Genomic DNA, 19,443 nt, shown 5'->3' with positions numbered 1-19,443 from the left:
TCCAAGTCTGATTCTTTTTTGTTATACCACGTTTTATAGTGACTGACGTTTCATGTCAAGTCCCACGGGAATGCTGTCGAACGGGATAAAAATCCCGTGTCCTTCCGTGATCCTATGTCCTTCTCCTGGCTCTAAACTACCTCCCTGCCAATTTTCAGCTAAATCGGTTCAGCCGTTCTTTAATTATAAGTAGTGTAACTAACACGACTTTGTTTTATATATATATAGATATACACAAATCATAAACATAAAAAATATACACAAATCATAAACATCATAAACTCAATCATGTTGTTCAAATTTTATGTCAAAAGCCATCTTTGAACAATAATCAGAAGCTACTAATTATTAGAATCAGAAGTTATCTAACAAAGTAGAATTTAAAAAAAGGTATTGACATGAATAGATTTCAACTCGCCGACCTTCCGTTCGAAAAGCGAACAGGTGGTGTCGGACACTTTTTTTTCTATACCTCGTCCGCCAAACGCGCAATAAAGAATGTAGTTTCATTTATTTTGCATATACTTCTGGCGGGGATAGGTAGTACTTAATTCAGTGCCATAACTGAGGGGACTTAGATGATCCAAGAGCATTACTAGATTATACGCTTTCCTAATAAACAAAGTATAGCGCAGTAAAATCCATTTAATTGATTTGATAATGTCTTATCAGCTGGACAATCTACTAATGAGCTGTTTAATTAATAAACCATGCCTGAAAGATATTGATGTTCAGTATAAAAAGCAGAACTCAATAATTGCATAATATTGTTTTTATAAACTGTTTTACTTGATCACAGTTAAGTGAATTTGACCACAATGAAATTATTGGTAAGTGAATATAAATTTTGTAAAGCAATTTCTGTATTTTCTTATGATTCTTTTATTATATCATGTATGTATGAAATATATCAAGATATAGTAGGGTTTAGTCCCACGTTTCTAACGCTTAAATATATTGAGTCTACGAACAAAATTTTGGTATAGGTGTTCATAAAATCATCTAATTACTCCATTTTTGGTTGTCCGTCTGTCTGTCGACAGGATAACTCAAAAACGAAAAGAAATATCAATTTTTTTGTGTGTTCAGGACGTAAAAAATTAGGTCGAGTTCGTAATTGAACAACATAGATCAATTGGATCTTGTAAACCATTTAAGATAGAACAAAAGTTTTAATGTAAAAAATGTTCCTTATAAAAAAATAAACAACTTTTGTTTGAAACATTTTTTCGTTAACATCGCTGTTTACCCGCGAGGGCGAAAATTATGTTAGAAACATTATATATATTGTATATTTTTTAAATTTAAATGTTACAAATATTATGTATGTGTTTGTTTGTTATAGCAAACTATATACTATATCCATTGAGGAAGTGAGAAGGAAGATACTCTTATTACTTTGTGTGTAAGAGTGGCCATCTTTCTTTACTCACATGACGTAACAACAAGATTGTCTGTACATAGTATTTCAACAATTAACTCAGTCAATTGTTTATTTTCACTTGTTTATTATAGATTGCATTTGTTGGAATGTTGGTAGTAGTATCTGCTATAGACATGTATTCTGGATATCCATATTATTACCCATATGGAGGACTACGCACTCAATACCATTCTCAAGATGCTTTAGGGCAATATTCATTTGGATACACTGGTGGACCATCAAGTCGCCATGAGCTACGTGCATGGGATGGTAGTGTACATGGATCATACAGTTATATTGATGCTAATGGAATCCAACAAACAAGAAATTATCGTGCCCATCCATTACTTGGTTTTCAAGTAGCTGGTACTGATATTCCAGTTGCACCAAAAGCTGTTTAAATTGCGCCAGTAGCTGGTGAGCCTTTCATGCAGTACCTATACATTTATACAAGTCATCCGTATTGTTAAAAACTTGAATGTAGGAAAAATAAAGCATTGCTTGTAACATATATAACATTTTTTATTCATTTTGTCTACACAGAGAATCGATTTAGGAAAAAATTAACCGAACAAAATTTTTGAATGTCCCATTTTTGAATGCAAGGGCTAAAAACTTCAGAACCCAACCAACTCTTCTGTAGTCGACAAAACCAATCCAATAAACTCGTAATTAAAACAATACTTACGGGTCTATAAAATTTTCAATATATTTTTACCTGGCTGTCAAGGATCGGTTACATTTTTCGCGCGTATCTTGTTTATGTATGTATGTATGAATGTAAATTTGTTTTTAAATTTCTTTATTACCTCGTATCTTTCAAACACCTTAATGAATTTCAACATTTAAGGTATCATTATATTTGTCTCAAAAAACCCAAGTGATAGGTTTTTGAAAAAACAAAACAAAATTGCGGATTTTTGGAGCAAAATAGTAATACGTTCATAAAAAAAGTTACCAAAAGGAAAGGAAATAAAAAGGGGATTACAAAAATATATATAAGTTAGTTTGAATTTAATTAGAAATAATAAATTGGTTTAAAAGTTTTAGTATGGTATAATAAGAGGGTTTTTTTAGTGTTGGTATTATTTAAATACATATTTAAATGTGTAGACCTGGACCTTATTGAAAAACAACATTCATCTTTTCGCGAAAAACATTATTTATTTTAATTTCTTTGTACAAAATAAAGAATAAGATAATATAATCGCGAAAAATAAGTTGAGATGCCAATGAAATATTGACATATTTGAATTCATTTGGACTATCTTCGATTTGACTCCGGTATGTTTTATACACCCATCTCATATAGCTCAAATTTGTATAAAACTAGTTTTGGACTTCTAGAAGTAGAGTTATCTTTTTTGACTATCCTTGAAATGAAATCAGTTCATAAGCATATAAGGATGATATTTTTTTGCATCGTTACAATATTTAATTAGACACCAATATCACTTGATCAGTGGTGTCTTTCAACGTTTCAAACACCGATACACATCACAATATAAAATATTTATTATACTTTATTGTATAGATGAGATCAATAGACGAAATAAAATATTTTTAACCAAACTGCTAATTTCGGGAGCTGACTGCTTCTTTTTTGAATGCTTGAGCGGCCCTTTGAGGTCTTCGGCCTCGACCACTCAATGATAGCTACGCCACTAACTTGAAGCCGCTACTGACATGCTTAGAGAATTCATGATTTATATCGTTGAGTGATAAAAGAAAATTTGGAGTCTGATACCATTATCGTTGCAAAGTATTATTGCTGCACATCAATAAAATTTTTGTTTTTGTATTAACATAGGTTAGGTTAGGTTAGGTTAAATTGGCTATCTACGAAGGACACACTTAGGCTATAGAGCCCATTGTGTGTGTTTTACCATATATGTGTTTTAGCACCTTTCCGCTGATAATTTCATTTATCAGTTCTTCAGTTTCAGAGGCTGAGTGCATCTCCTTCATGTATATACCATGCACTACACCAGCCCATCACAACTATTAATTAAATTAATTTTGTTGCGACGGCGGTAATCGAACCCGCTACCCTAAGCATACCGCGGACGGAATTGGTTACGCCTTAACAAAATAAGCTAATCGGGCGACTTGTATTTACATATAAAATTTATGTTATTTTAGTTAGGGGAAAATAATATGAATAATAATACCTTATACCCAAATTTTTACCGTTTAATAAAAGAAACAAAAACTAATTAAACAAATTACAATTAATTTATTGATTATTAAATATAATTATGATAAAGTTAAATAATATTTTAAGTATTGTATAACGTGACCATGAAATATTTTCATGTTTTCAATAAATAACAAAAAAAGGTGAGAAAAAAACTAAAAAAAATCTTTAAAAAAAATAGTTTTCCAATTAAAAACATCGATCATAATATTAACAAGTGTAATTGGAAATGATGTGATTGAATATTATATCACAAATGTACTTACAATTGTCGGTAGGTACATAAAGAGAAAGGGACCTTGTTGAACCCTAGCTGGGGGCGAATTTAAATCTCATATAAAAGACGAATCAATACGTCAATTAGTTACAGTCACTCTACAGTCCTAATTCAGGAGGTAAAGTGAAAAATTACAGATATGAAAATTTTTGTAAGTATTTATTTATTTGGAATATGTAAAAAAAAATTTAATTTAATTAACGAAAAATTTTTATTTTTAGGCATTGTTGTGTTGTCTGTTTGCGGTAGCAACCGCTAGTTACAGTCCATATAATGGAATTGGTCTGTATGGATATGGAAGCTATCATGGACCTCAACATCTTCCAGTAATTGGACCAAATGGTGTGCCATTAGAAGAACCTGCAAATGTAGCAGCTCGTCAACAACATGCTGCAGCCGTTGTTGAAGCAAAAGCGCGTAATGGAGATTATGGTTATGGTGGATATGCTGGAGCATACGGGTATGCTGCTGGTGTACCAGCTGTGGCTTATGGTTATGGCCACGGCTATGCTGCACATGGTGTACCAGTAATTGGACCCCATGGTGTCCCATTAGAACTCCCAGCAAATGTTGCTGCTCGTGCACAACATGCAGTAGCTGTTGCACAAACTAAAGCCCGTGATTATGGTTATGCAGGTGCATTGTATGGTGGACACGGATTATATGGACATGGATTATATGCTGCACAACACGTTCCAGTTATTGGACCACATGGTGTTCCATTAGAACCACCAGCAAATGTGGCTGCACGTCTCCAACATGCTGCAGCACATGCCGCAGCCAGAGCACACACCGGATATTATGGCCATTGGCGTAAGCGTCGTAGTGTTTATGGTGCATATTATGGTGGATATCCAGGACCACAACACATCCCAGTCATTGGACCAAATGGTGTTCCATTAGAACCACCAGCAAATGTAGCAGCTCGTGCCCAACACGCTGCAGCACATGCTGCTGCTAGTCATGGTGCCTACTATGCACCTGGTGCATATGGAGCCTATGGTGGCTATGGAGCTTATGGTGCCTATGGAGCTTATGGACATGGAGTACCACTTACAATTAATGGTGTACCACAAGACACACCTGCAGTAGCTCATGCTAAAGTAGCACACTTTGCTGCTGTTGCCGAAGCTAAATCACGTGTTGGGTTAGGATATGGTGCTCCATACGCCGGGCTTTATGCAGCTGGGCCATATGCCGCACCATATGGTTATGCTCGTTTATCTCATAGTGGTCTCCCATTAGATACTCCAGAAGTAGCTGCTGCTAAAGTTGCACATTTAGCTGCACATGCCGCGGTTGCTCATGGCGCCCATTACTAAAGTATTTAACATGCAGTTCATTTTTCTTCCCTTTTCCTAGGCCCACCGTTGACTGCGCGCCTTAAACTTTATTTAATGTAGTGATATTATTTTTATTTTTATTTTATTTTTTAATTTTATTTTTGCTTTTTTTGTGCAATTTGTAAAAAAAACCAAAAACCTTATAAGTAAATACCAAATAATAAATATAAAAAAAAATATTTAAAAATAATTTACTATTCAGTTGCTGACCTTAGAAAATTTTCTATCTCCACTGAATCGAAGGTAATAGTCAATATTATCGTTCAAATTTTACATTTTAATTTTAAAATGGGTACCTTTAAATTTTTTCATTAAAATTTGTAAACTCTGAAACAATGTACAATTCTGAATCTTTTGAAAAATTCGATACAAAAAAAATGCCGTTTTAAGCGATAAGTTTTGGATAAGAGGTATTTGTCAAAAATTTAATGTTAAGATTTTGTGGTACCTATAACATTTCGTGATAGATTTTCCGATTTTAAAAATTTTTTCCATTTTTCCAATTTTTCAAGGGTAATCGGTTAAGTTAAGTTCGAGTTAAGCGCTGACCCGTGCTTTAACCAATGATACCTGTGAGAATGAACTTTAAATACGTGAAAGTGTAACAAAATCATTCCTCAAAGTAAAATGATCCCTCGGTGTTTTAAGTGAATAAAATTAATTGTTGAACAAAGACTAATGGTGATGTAAAAGCTATTTGGTGTTTCGTACCAAAAATATTAATTTGACTGTTTTTGTATATGGTAAGACAAATTTCAACGAAAAATTTCTTTTTTTTGCGTAAGTTTTCGCTGACTGGTTGTTTAATTCTTCAATTCTGTTGACTTTTAATAATATTATAGCATATTTTGATAGGCGTTTAATGAATTTTATGGTCAGTTTCTATGAGAATATTCAAATATGTCTTAGCGGGTGAAGTGATCCCCTTTATATTGGTTAAAATTATCTCTATTTTGGTGGGTCTTGAATGTGTTGATTTAGATTATTTAACCAGTGATTTTTATGTTAATACTAATCGTATTGTATGTGAACTGTTTGCTTAAAAACGCATTGTACTCACATATTCTTATAAGATCGGTAAAACGATCTCTTTTTGGAAATTTTGAATAGTTGCAAAAATTGGAACAAAAAGAAATTGGCATGCTAATATTGCCACACTAGGATAAAGAAACCAAAAATTATTCGACGTTATACATATTTCAAATAGTTTCGCTAAATTTTTTCTTAGGAGGATCATTTTGGGACACCCTCCCTTATCTTTATTGCCAATACATAAAACTAAATAGTCCATACTTCATTGTGTTTTAGAAAGTGTGATGGCAGTTATCCTGTTAAAATGGAAAATGACTTGTTCACAATCAGAAATGAGTGGAAGCAAGGAAAATAAAATTTTGTTCTATATACCATTTTTTCTTCCAGCATTGTTCTTTTATTCTCACTAAAGTTTAAATTATCTTTTAATTCAAAAATAAATAAATTTTAATAGTCCTTATAATATTTTAGTTAGAAGTTACAAATTTTCTGGATTCTGTAATTAAAACGTAAGGTTATTCTCAATAGTGTAGGTTTTATACCTATTTATATCGGGTGACAGATTTAAATCTATTTAAAACTATAATTACTGTCGGAAAATTAAAGGCGTGGCCATGCCATGATGTCGAAAATTTCGTTTCTAATGTTAAACTAAATTTGTAAGTTTGAACGTTTTTACTGGTGTGGTTTCTAGTAATAAATTATTGCTGGAATGCACACAAGTGGCATAAACTGGTGTGTTTATGTTCTGGATGTGATCAAAGAGTATCTACATTTATTAGAACAAGGAGAAGGAGTCATAAGAAACTATTTCATATTCATAAGGTCTTATGTCTATCGATTCACGCTGTTTGCGTGTATTGGCGTATGAATGACCACAAAAGGGGATACCGATAAAATTGATTTGACTTTTCAATATAATTGTCATGCAGCTGTTCATAAAAAATTTTGCCAAACTATTAGCTAACAATTTTTAATTCGCGGTGAATGTCAATTTCTATATATTTATTATTCAGTGTGTATGTCCGTAGAAATTTTTTTCGTAGTCGATATCGCCCGAACAAAACATGAGTGAAACAGGGCTGAACTCAATTGTTAAAAATAGTGTTTGGTCGCTTATCATTAATTTAAAAAAATAAATACTAGCTGCAAACTTGCAAACTCTCCCTTCACTTGGGTTTTTTTCTTTTTTTTTTTTTCTTCTAATTGTAGGTAAAGTTATTGTTCTTTAAATTTTTAAAACAGTTCAGAATATTCTATAATGATGAAAATAATTTTTACTTCATTTTAAACGTCTCAATATATTTAAGAACTTTCTAGATCATTCTTAAAAATTTTTTTATTATCCGGAATATTCTAGAATCAATATAAATATTTTCCATATTTTAGAGCTTTCTAAATTATTCTCGAAGTTTATAGATCGATCCGAAATATTTCAGATTATTCTAGAAATGTCTAGACTGATTTAGATCCGTTCAGAATAATATAGACGAAATATAACTGAATACCTTGTTGAATAATCCTGTATAATCTGAATATAAACAAAATTGGTTAGGTGTTAAGTTTTTCTGGGGAAAAAATGAATTTTGGTGTTCTTTTCAAAAGAAATGCTACCGCTTAGTCCTTCATTTTTATAATCATAGTGTGCATACCAAGTTTTTACTTGGTTAGTTACTTTTTGATACTTATATTTCGGGTTATTAATTCTCAATAATTTCAGATTTTTCTTGGATTTTTTTAAACTTATATGTGGTAATTGAGAAATTTACAATTATCGCCTTCGATACTGCCTTCAGTAGCTGTGGTTATTTAATACCAATCTTTTCAATATAGAATGTGATGGCTCCTTAAAAATCTCCTCAAAGCCTTGGCCATGAAAAGTTCATTCACCATTTCATTATGAGAAGAATTTGCTTTAAAATTCTTGATTTTACTATAAAATATTGTTTCAGTTAGGTATTCACTTATTTATTAATCTTTATGCAAAAATATAATATAAAGTGAATTAATTTTTATAATAATTAATAAAACAGTTTTAATTACATTTTCATGATAATTTTCCCGTTTTAATCTTAGCTCTGTTAATTAATGTTTTTCTTTTAAAGTATTTCCTTTTTTGCGTTAATTAGGGTGGAGAAGTATATTATCATTACAACAATTTATTATAATCTTTAATTAAAAAAAGAAAACTGAATGTCAGATGTAATTGTTGTCAAAACATATGTTCTAATCATGCATGCTCAAAAACCTGTTTTATTTCTAATAATTTTTATAAAGAAAAATATAATATTAATGCAGGGTCACGCGCTAAATAATTATTGTCTATACACGGTCAGTGGTAAATAATATTTCTTTGTACAAAAACAGCATGATTCAGGAATTCGAGTTGACATTAATTTGACTAGCATTTTTTAGGAGAACAATTTTATTTTTAATCAGCTTTAAACACTTTTGAAACGTATTAAAAAAAAAAAAATTTTAACGTTCTTTTTATTCTAGGGATAAAGTATTTTTGTTTTCGTTTTTTTTTTTTTTTTTTTTTTTTTTTGAATCTATATACTTTGGCATTATTTACCAAAAATTTGCATTGGTATGAAAATGAGAATCGCAAGCCCTTCATTAGAAGCTACCAAATTTTAAGCTTCTACTTTTTATTGCTTTGGAAAAAGCGTAAACTAAAATGTTTTCTACAAATTTTACCCCTTTTAATTTGGGAGGGGACAGAGGATTCGATATGCAATCCAGGATTATAGAACCACTATATGAAAATACAAATTTTCAAAGCTATTTAATCGGAAATCGATTAAAGATCGTGAATCGATTACAATAGCTTAATAGCTGTTTAGTCATTTTCTACAAAAATACTGCTTCAATAATTATAATCTATTATAATCTATTATTACCTATACATATTGCAAGCGAAAGTTTATCTACTTTCTGTGATTTGATTTTGATGTCGACGTTCATTTATTCAACCTAAGTGCAACTATTTACAAACTTTTTGAATATTGGCAATGTAGGTAATGGCCATTAAAGTTTCAGTTTTTAACAAAAACCCATATGTCCCTTTAGTGGAAAATCGGCTTAAAAGATTCAATTGCATAGTACTAAAATTGCTAGTAAACTATCAAAGACAATAATTTTGGCTTCTTTAAATAATTTTTATGCAAATTTAGATAAGGTAGCAGCCTTTAGTATCATAATACAAAAATGGAGAACCTAACTTGATGAAAATTAAAAAATGTTACTGTAACACACAGTACTTTACAAATAGAAGTGCAAGAAGGCAGCTATTAGGCACGTTATTTGGGATGGTAGTGTTTACCAATTTTTGTTGTTGAAATGTAGACCTGTTAATGACTGGAAAAATTTCAAGGACCCGGATTTTTGTGAAAAAATAAACAATCAAAACTTTACGTATGTTTGGTAAAATTTAATAACAGGAATACAGAACAGTGACATGAAATAAAATAAATTTATAATTTCGATGGTCAGTTTATAATAATTGAATTTCATAATTGTATGAATTATAATTTTTTTTTCTTAAAGCGATTCTTTTGCCCGTGCAGGTAAAAAACTCCACGGACCTGTTGAATTAATTTGTGAATCAGCGGTTGAAAATCGCTGTGATACAGCTTACAATAAATATCTTCGAGACTTTCGATTGTGTTTTCCGTTGAGAACATGCAAATGTACTCACACCTATTTTCAATTTGAATAACAAAATGTAGTGGGTAGCAAGTTTAGAGGTCAAACCAATAACTTCTAGATAAAAACGTCTATATTATTATGTCAAGAGGTAAAAATACGTTATGTTTAAAAAAAAGTTCGTACCGCAGTATATATCCGAGGGAATTCGCTTAGCTAGCTACAGCTCCTGATAAATTTAATTTACTCATAAAACATTCAACAATTTTAAGCAAAATAGTAGTATATACATATATTGAATGTAAATTTATCAGTAAAAAGATAATTTATGGTAATTTTCGTATGAAGGCATTTGAAATAAAAATTCAAATTCGTCTCAATGCCTAGATCTTTTTTTTGATAATTTAAATAGGTTTTGTTTACTACAATGTAGTCATTATCAGTATGAATTAGCTAATCATAATTATTTTCTGGGAGATGTAATTGCAATTATTATCCTGGGATATGTAAATGGGAGATGTATAATCCTTGAGGATGTAATCGTTATTATTATCCTGGGAGATTTAATGATGATGACTACATTGTAATCGGATTTGAAATTTCCGGTCGGAATTTGACATTTAATTCAACTCTAGATTGCATTTTTCAAGACAAATTCGACAAGAGCCTACAGAATACGATAGGACTCATCACCATAAATTTTTTTGCCCTTCAAAGTTATACCTTTCTTTATTTTCTGGTGAACGAAAATTGTTTACTTTTTTTATCTAGTGCAAACAATGAGACATTAAATTTCACGGTCAGGGACTTGGCCCATTTTCTAAAGTGCTTAGAGCAAATCATACATCTCATTTGAAAATCTCCTTTATTTAGAAAGATAGAAGAGGAGCGATTAAGCAAGTATCGAAATATCATCAATTTTGAAACAACAACAACAACAAATTACGATTCATTTCACAAATAAAATTTATTTAAATGTATGTAAATTAATAAGTTATTAAATATTTATAATTATTAATTTCCAATTTAATATTTCAAATATTCTTCAAACACTCTGTATAATAATTATTGAATAACTGATGCAATATTATTTATCAGAGCACAAATATAATGACGCATATAAATTTTAACATATTCATATTATTTATAAATGGATTGAATCTATTTACACATAACGGCATATTAAAAACGGAAAATCTTTAATTTTTCCGCCTTCTCCATAATTAGCATGAAAATTTTAATTAATTTTTATTTGTTAATATCTTGTCCATATATAAAAATTGTATATGGATTAATATGATCTCTAAGGATCACGAATAAAGTACTGGAGCCATGCAAGGTCCTATAAACTTTAAAATGTCATAGCTTCTCTAAACTAAATTTTTTCCAAAAATTGCTATAAGTAAAATATTAACTTATTCACTGATAATACAAATTTTATAAACTTATAAACTCATTTTATAAACTCATGATATTTAAGTGGTTCTGGAACTGAAAAAAAAAAACTAAATTAAAAAGAACAGATGAAAGGCTATCTATCTAGTTGCCCAATGAGATCCATTACATATATAAAGAAAGAAAACAACATAAAATTATCATTTGATATTGCGTTTTTTTATTAATACTGCCATTTCCATTTTTAATTTTAAAAAAAATTTGAAAATTGTGTCAAAAGATGGCTAGTCTATATAATCTCAAATTAGCTACAAAACATAATTATTTTCAGTCATAATATTTTGTGGGCCATGCTTGATTGCTTGGAGGTCGATCAAATATAATATTTATAATCTTAAAAAGGTTCGAACCTGGGCCTTATTAGCAAACCACATATGGGGCCATTATACGAAATCTTACTCAATTGTAATAAATTCCTGGTAAAAAAGTAATAATCAAATAAAAAACAAAAAACAGAAACTTTCCTTTCATTCAATATCCAAAAGTTTTGGTATGAAATTGCTGCTTATAATAAAATAATTATCTTTTAACTATTTTAGCTATTTTTCGTTAATTTTTTCACTTTCTACAAGTTATAAAATATTTACACTTTGTTATGCCACTGAAAACTAAAACCGACCTTTTTACCTGTGATTTTTTATAATGCATGCCCACGAAATATGAAATGATTTGGTCATTGAATACTTTTTTTTTCAATGTAAGCTATTATAGGAACCGGAATATCACTAGTTCCACTACCTTAGATACTTAATACAAATCTAAATAGGTAGTATCAAATCAGTCCCTGAGGTTTAAAAAACTTCTTTGATTTGAATATGTTAAAAAATAGAAACCTTCCATTCTTAAGTGGCAAATAACTTGTAGGAAATTAAGCACTATAAACGGAACAACTCGAAGCTGCATACCAGTTTCCAACCTTCTATCACTTATAATTTAAGAGAAAAGCTCAGAAATAGGATCGAAATTTTTTTTAACTATATCCTAAAGTTGATTGTAAAAAAGAACTAATATAAATTATTGATCAAAAATCAAAATTTGTGCCTTTCGAACTTTTTTCATACGCAGGTACAAAACTTACTAAAAAATCAGCTTTACTTTTACTGGCGTATTTAGCTGAGAGCAACAATATTTTTTTTCTTCAACGTGAAGATTTAAAATGGGGATAGAAGTTTGAGTGAGATCGTTGCAGTGTTTTTTTAATGATAAAAAATCTATTGGTATTCTACATTGTAATAGTCTAGAAACTGACGGTATTAACGAATACTTTAATTTTTCAGGATAGCGTATATTATCCCAGATATATGGCTTTGGTACATAATGTACTGAAAAATATTTCTATTGTATTTATAATTATCAATCATTTATAATATTCGTTATTTAAAAACGACACCTTCAAAAAGTCTCATTTTAATGGCTCTTAAACTATAATTAGTAGTCACTTTTATCCTGACTAATTCTTTCTGAATAATTACTCTATTTCTAAAGAATAAAATGCATACACCTCGTTCCCATTGAGAAACACTCTGTCTCCATTTAATGTTTCTTCTTTGTACGTCTTTACTAATTTTTTTTTCATGCTTTTGGATATTAAGTTGATCTTATTCATGCTAATAAAAAAATAGAAGTAACCAAAGTCTAGAGATATTAATGAGAATTGCATCGATATAGGTACCGGAGTCAAAAATTTAATCGATACAATTTTATACCTAAAATCATAATCATGAAAAAGTGGATTTAATACTTTTTTTATGAATATGTGACTAGTTTCCAGAAATAGACAATTTATAGGCGTGACTTTCATATTAATTAAAAATTCATCGTTGCAATTTTATTTGCAAAAATCATAGACATTCAAAAAAATCATTAATCCAATTTCGAAGATTGATCTGATTTTAATACAACATACATGCATAAAAAGTTAATTATCTTTCTTAATAGTGAAATAATGATTGAACAAAATCTATAATTAAATCAAAAATATGTTAATTTTATTTAAAATTAAAACATAAAAAATTAATAGCTTCAGGTTTTTTTATTTATTTTTTCTTACAAACCCACATTCATAATGTACACTCCATATTTACATAATTTAAGGACATTTCCTTTTTATAATATGTGGACTTTTAAATTAATATCTGTATCAATTCAGAATATTAATCGGAAATAAATTATAATTTTTTCTTGTCCTTTAAATTAATTTGTGCGACATTTTTGTGACAATTTTTTTTAAGGAAATAGACCCGCTGATTTATAGTCCAGACAGCTAAAGAAAATTTTTTAAATATGTCTACAGCTTGTTCAGAAATTATTTATTAAAATTAACTATGTTGTTGTCTGTTGGTACGTCATCAAATTTTGGATAGGCCAAACGGTGTTCGTAGAATTTTTTCAATCTAATTTCTAATAATTATATAATTTTTGATCGTTATATTTTGATTTAAATGAGTTAAGATACACATTGATTTTTTTTAACGACTCCACTGCTGGAAGGACACTATAAAAGTATTATTTGATTTAAGATTAACCATTATCTATTACCCTTACCCGAGTTAATAGACAGACGTTTCAAAGAATTAAGTTTGTTAGAATTTCCTCAAATTCACTGTAAGACAGTAAATAAGCCTATTTATTTAAATTTTACTAAATTTGAAAGATCCGTAAATTTGTAAGAAGCCTTACTACATAATTAAAGATTCTGCAAAAAATCCAATCCAACAATAACCATCTTAAACAAAATTTTCCAAAAATATTTTTTTAAATTTAATTCGACAGTAATTTTCAGCCTAATGTTTGACATTTGTCATTTGGAGAAAATCTTCTAGTGTATAGTGCAGCCACATACACAATTTTTTATTTTTCATCTTAAAACGTTTGCTCCTTTTCTTTACCTACCTAGAATTACCTATCTTCGCGGCGACCGAAGGTAGGTTTCGAAAACCTGAATCCCATATCAATATGAGTTTTGTCTTTATAAAATTATTATCAGGTACTTACATACAATGATTTTTCGATTTTAAAATGTTCAATAAAAAAAATCAAGAAAGAAAAATTAAATTTATTCTATTCCTACAGGTTAATAGTAATAAGTAATAATCTAAAATTTTAGAAGCCCCATGCTACATAATAACTCCTAAATTTATCCCAAATATGTTAGAATTTAAAAAACTTTTAAACTATTCTTCGTGGGTGGTTTATGAATAAATTAATTAATTTCAAATGACTTAATTTTAAAAAGAATAATGTCACCATTTGAAAATGAAAAAAAATATATATTTCGTACGAAACAGGTATAAGGAAGAGAAAGGGACCTTGTTTCCCTTTGACTGGGGGGCAAAGTATGATTTGGTATAAAAGACTGTGAACTATTTTAATCAAGCACAGTCGCTCACTATTTTTAATACAGTCCTTAACTGGAGGTATTCAATAATAATATAAATTACTATATTACATTAGAAAAATGAAGGTTTTGGTAAGTAAATGTATTATAATTTTATTTATATACACTGATATCACGCATTGAAAAATAATATCTACATTACCAACCACATTACTTGTAACCAACCAGTTTAATATAATTAATTCAACCAATTGTACATATTTTGTTATTTCAAATAATGCGAACAATTCATGTAGTAACAATTGTTTTATGAAACTGATGAGAATTTAATGAATGTATTTAATAACATAATTTTATGCAATTTAATTTTAATTTAATTTTTAATATTTATAATTTTAAATGTTAGATAATTGAAGACGTATGACCCTCTCAATTCAATACGCATTCAGGATTAATGATGAGCTAAAATATTTTATAATTATTTCAAATAACGTGAAAAATTTATGTCGTGAAAGTGATGATAATTCTATAAATAAATTGCAGATTATATGAACAAATTAATTTTATGGAATTTATCGTTCATACCGAATTAGTATACTCATAAAAATTTTAATTTACTAGTTTATTCGGATAAGAATTTCATGATGATATTGATGAAGTTTTCAATATTACTTACGTTATTTATTTATGGTCACTTAATTTTCAATCTTCCGTTCAAGAAATTTGAAGACATTTTGACGTTAGGTTTTCATGTTTTAAGATGGTATGGATGAATAGACTTGATACATATCTTTTAATTATTTGAAATAATTTTTTGCGTGCATTTGATTAAAGATTTAGGAAAGAACTTAAAAATTGTATGAATATAACAGAAAGAAATGTAATTTGTTTATCAAATGGACTATTTGAATCCGTTTGAATCAAGAGCAAATGCTAACAACATGTTTGTATTCAATTGTAAACAGATTCTTGATATTAAATATCGAAGTAAGAAGATAAGAAAAATTTTCACTTAAAAAATAAAGCTTAAATTTAAATTCAATAATTATTATGACATAAAATTTTGTGTTTTAAACCTTATTCGAAAGTAAGTTTTTTTTAAAAATTGTTAGTAATTTTTTTTTTTAATTTTTAGGTTGTTTTATCCTGTGTTTTGGCAGTCGCCTACTCCGCATACAATGGTCCATTAGCTAACATTGTTATCGGACCTGGTGGTGTACCTGTAGAACCAGCAGCAAATATTGCCGCACGTAATTTACACGCACAAAAAGTCGCTGAAGCTAGTGGCCAACCTGCATATGCTCCATACAATCAACAATACAACCCAGCTCCACAATACAACCCAGCTCCACAATACAACCCAGCCCCACAATACAACCCAGCTCCACAATATAACCCAGCTCCACAATATAACCCAGCCCCAGCAAACTACGGTTATGCTCCACAACAAAATGCTTTACCACAAGATACACCCGAAGTTGCCGCTGCCAAAGCCCAACACTTTGCCGCTGTAGCTGCTGCTGAAGCCGCCGCTGCACGCAACGGATATCAACAACCACAATCTTATGCTCCAGCTCAACCCTCATATGGTGGATACGCTCCAGCTGGTCCAGCCGCTGGTTACGGATATGCTCCACTTCCACAAAACGGTGTCCCAGTAGACAACCCAGATGTAGCAGCTGAACGTGCTGCTTTCCTCGCAAAACACGCTGCCGCAACAGCTGCCGCTCAACAAGCTGCCGCCGCTGCTGGACCTAGTTATTATTAAACTCAACCTATTGTGATGTAATTTTAATTTTTTTTTTTGTTTTTGACAGACATGACTGACTTGAATTTAAAAAAAGTGATTGAGCGCTGTCAAATCAATTGTACATTTTCTTTATGTTTTTATATTGACGTACGCAATTCTTTTGGATAAAACAATTACTTTGTATTTATTTTTATGATTTGTTTAGTATTATTTTTTTATATGATGCAACAATAAAAAAAAAACTCTTCTTAAAATGTTCTTATTTATTGTTTATTTCAAAAGTATATTCTGAAATCAATCTAGCAATCTAGCGGACTTTACCAAAAGCAACTTCCGAGAACGAGAACATACATGGGAGTTTTAAAGTGCGTTTTCGAGACTATTTGTTAATGTAAGTTATTTTAAAACAGAGTTAGCAAATTGAGATAAATTAAATTGTGTGCTTTCAAGTCGTATTTTGTTTTTTACAAAGTTGATCTCGATATAATACAGAAATGGTGTTGGCTGATTGTAGTGGAATGTTTGGCGGCGCATCATAAGCAGTTCTCCCAAATCATATAATTTAAAGATATCATATAAATACATGAATATTTTGTGAAAACTTCAGACTCGTGCAGCTTTCATTACAATTTCTAAGGTAGCTAGGAATATACCAATACGTATTTATGGCGCTTTAATACTTTTTAATAACATAAAATATTCAGACATTAATACCCAAAACAGACAAATCCTGGCGTATAACGAATAATTAGGGATGCTCAAAAAAAGACAACCAAACAGACAAAAAGATTTTTTTTTCAATGCTTCAATAACTAGGAGTTATTGCTTTTAATTAATAGGCTACACGCATCGTGAGTAGAGTTTTTTCACGCTTTACTACATGACAGCATACCACAAAAATAAAATTTTAGAGATGATAATGTATATTTTATATCTTATATCTACAGGGTGTCTAGCTAGCTAAGTTGGCTACATTCGGAAAACTTTTTTATTATAGGGTTTATGAAAAAAAAATTCTTTATCAAAAGCTCTGCTTTCAAAAGTATTAACATTAAGCTATTTATTGTTGACATAGACTATGAGTGTCCACAAATTGAGAAAGTTCATGATTATGACGTAAATAATTGAAAATAATGTTGTATAATTTTATTACAAAGCAATAAAATATGTATGTGCGTTTTTACATAATTACCTAAAATAATAGTGGTGATATTTTTACCTTCCATTTCCTATATAGCGTCAACGATCTATCGGATCTGGAATATTCCTTCATAGGCCCGGAAATGTAATATAATGGTTTTTGAATGCTCCACGAGGATTCAACAACCATTTAATTTTAACTTCTACACTCTTCTCATACACAAATTATTTTTATTGAGTTAGAAAGCTTCATTTTGGTTTAAAACAATTGTTATTTTTCGTCCAAAAGAATCATACATTTTGTTTATACTACATATTTCTTTTTAAATACCTACATACTTTATTGAGACATTCAATAATTGTACTAAAAATTGATTTTTGCGTTATACTTTATAACATTGTAACAGAATTTTGTGACATCATTGACAGTGTTCTTTATTGTAAAAATTGTTTCAATAAATTATTTAATAGTTTCGTGTTATTGAAAATTTAACTTCTTCAATAAATAACAAAAAGAATTTAGCCTCCAAATAATATGAGTAACCTATGTACAATATACTTATAAATAAACTGAACAATTTAATATTGTGAATTAAATATCTCTGGTAGTAATATGAATTAACGCTAATGTTTGGTTTTAAATAAGATCAAACCTCAAATCATATTTAAACACAATTGTTGTAAAATTATTTTTCCAATAGCGATGATTATTATCATGATTGGTAATTATTTTTACTTGTGAAGTTTCGATTTAAAAAATATAAAATTTATACAAATAAAACTAAAATAAATATTGTCAAAGATAATAAATGAGATCTCTAGGACATTTCGATTTTCGATCAATTTTTGTATTTTATAAATACGTATTTATACAGTGTGTACCCATCATACATTTCAAAAGTACCCAACCTTAATAACTCTTGACCTGATGTGATTATTGATTTGAATGAAAACACGCCGGTTTTGGTATCGACGGGAATGATAAAAAATGGAGGATTTTACCTTGAGGATTTTAGGTTTCATACCTTCACCCCCATCCACCCAAACTTTAAAATTTCATATGGCACCCTCTACCTTGTGATACCTCATTTGAAAGGACATAAAATTTTCTCTTCGACCATGATAAAAAAATGAAATCGATCGATTAGTTCTTCAGATAGACTGCACTGAAGATGGAATTCATACCATCAATCTTCTTTATAGTCTAAAGATTCAATCGTTCAATTTTATTTTTTTTCCATGGTTGAAGAGAAAATTTTATGCCCTTTTAAATGAGGTATCACAAGGTAGGAGTGCCATATTAAATTTCAAAATTGGAGTGGATGGGGGTTAACTTTCATTTGTTGTCATTTCTTTTACGGTATTTTTATATTTTGTTAAGAAATGCGAAAAAAAGTCATCGATATTTCCTATAAGCAAAAACTTTTTTACATCGTTCTTGATGATTGTTCTCGTTATAAGAATCTTCGCCTCTAATTGATTTAAAGAGATATAAGTATTTAGGTATACGGGGTGTTTAAAAATCAAAAACATTACCCTCGCAGAATTGTAGAAAATAATGACCGAAACAAAAAGACCAAGACAATGGTTGTAAAATTTTGCTCGTACAATCAACAATGTCCTTGGATTTGACCTTAATCTTGGCCATGAAGGTAACTTCTTCATGGTCAAAATTATTCAAGATCTAGTCATTTTTTTAAACGGATTCATGAATAAGAATTTATGATAAAAGTTTTACAATTAATAGCTTTTCATTTTCAAGCACATAGTTATAGATCATAGTAGCAGACAGGAACTGACAATCTAGTTGTACCAAAGGCTATTCAAGATACTCCAGTAGC

General features: G+C 29.7%; 2 protein-coding genes across 2 annotated transcripts; both read left to right on the top strand.

The window, feature by feature from the left end:
• Positions 1-803: 803 nt before the first annotated feature.
• Positions 804-16,645, top strand: LOC123290997 (spidroin-2-like). Its single transcript, XM_044871417.1, has 4 exons — positions 804-830; positions 1,516-1,818; positions 4,119-5,195; positions 15,848-16,645. Exons 1-4 carry the CDS (start codon positions 819-821, stop codon positions 16,478-16,480), a joined length of 2,025 nt encoding a protein of 674 aa, XP_044727352.1. The 5' UTR covers positions 804-818; the 3' UTR covers positions 16,481-16,645.
• Positions 3,970-5,323, top strand: LOC123305741 (shematrin-like protein 1). The gene is made up of 2 exons (XM_044887541.1): positions 3,970-4,048; positions 4,119-5,323. The coding sequence occupies exons 1-2, from the start codon at positions 4,037-4,039 to the stop codon at positions 5,217-5,219; spliced, it is 1,113 nt and encodes a 370-aa protein (XP_044743476.1). The 5' UTR covers positions 3,970-4,036; the 3' UTR covers positions 5,220-5,323.
• Positions 16,646-19,443: the final 2,798 nt, after the last annotated feature.

The sequence above is a fragment of the Chrysoperla carnea genome, chromosome 1 (genome assembly GCF_905475395.1).
Source record: "Chrysoperla carnea chromosome 1, inChrCarn1.1, whole genome shotgun sequence".
NCBI lineage: Eukaryota > Metazoa > Arthropoda > Insecta > Neuroptera > Chrysopidae > Chrysoperla > Chrysoperla carnea.
The sequence above is the reverse complement of the archived record's forward strand: the minus strand, read 5'-3'. Positions and strand labels throughout refer to the sequence as shown.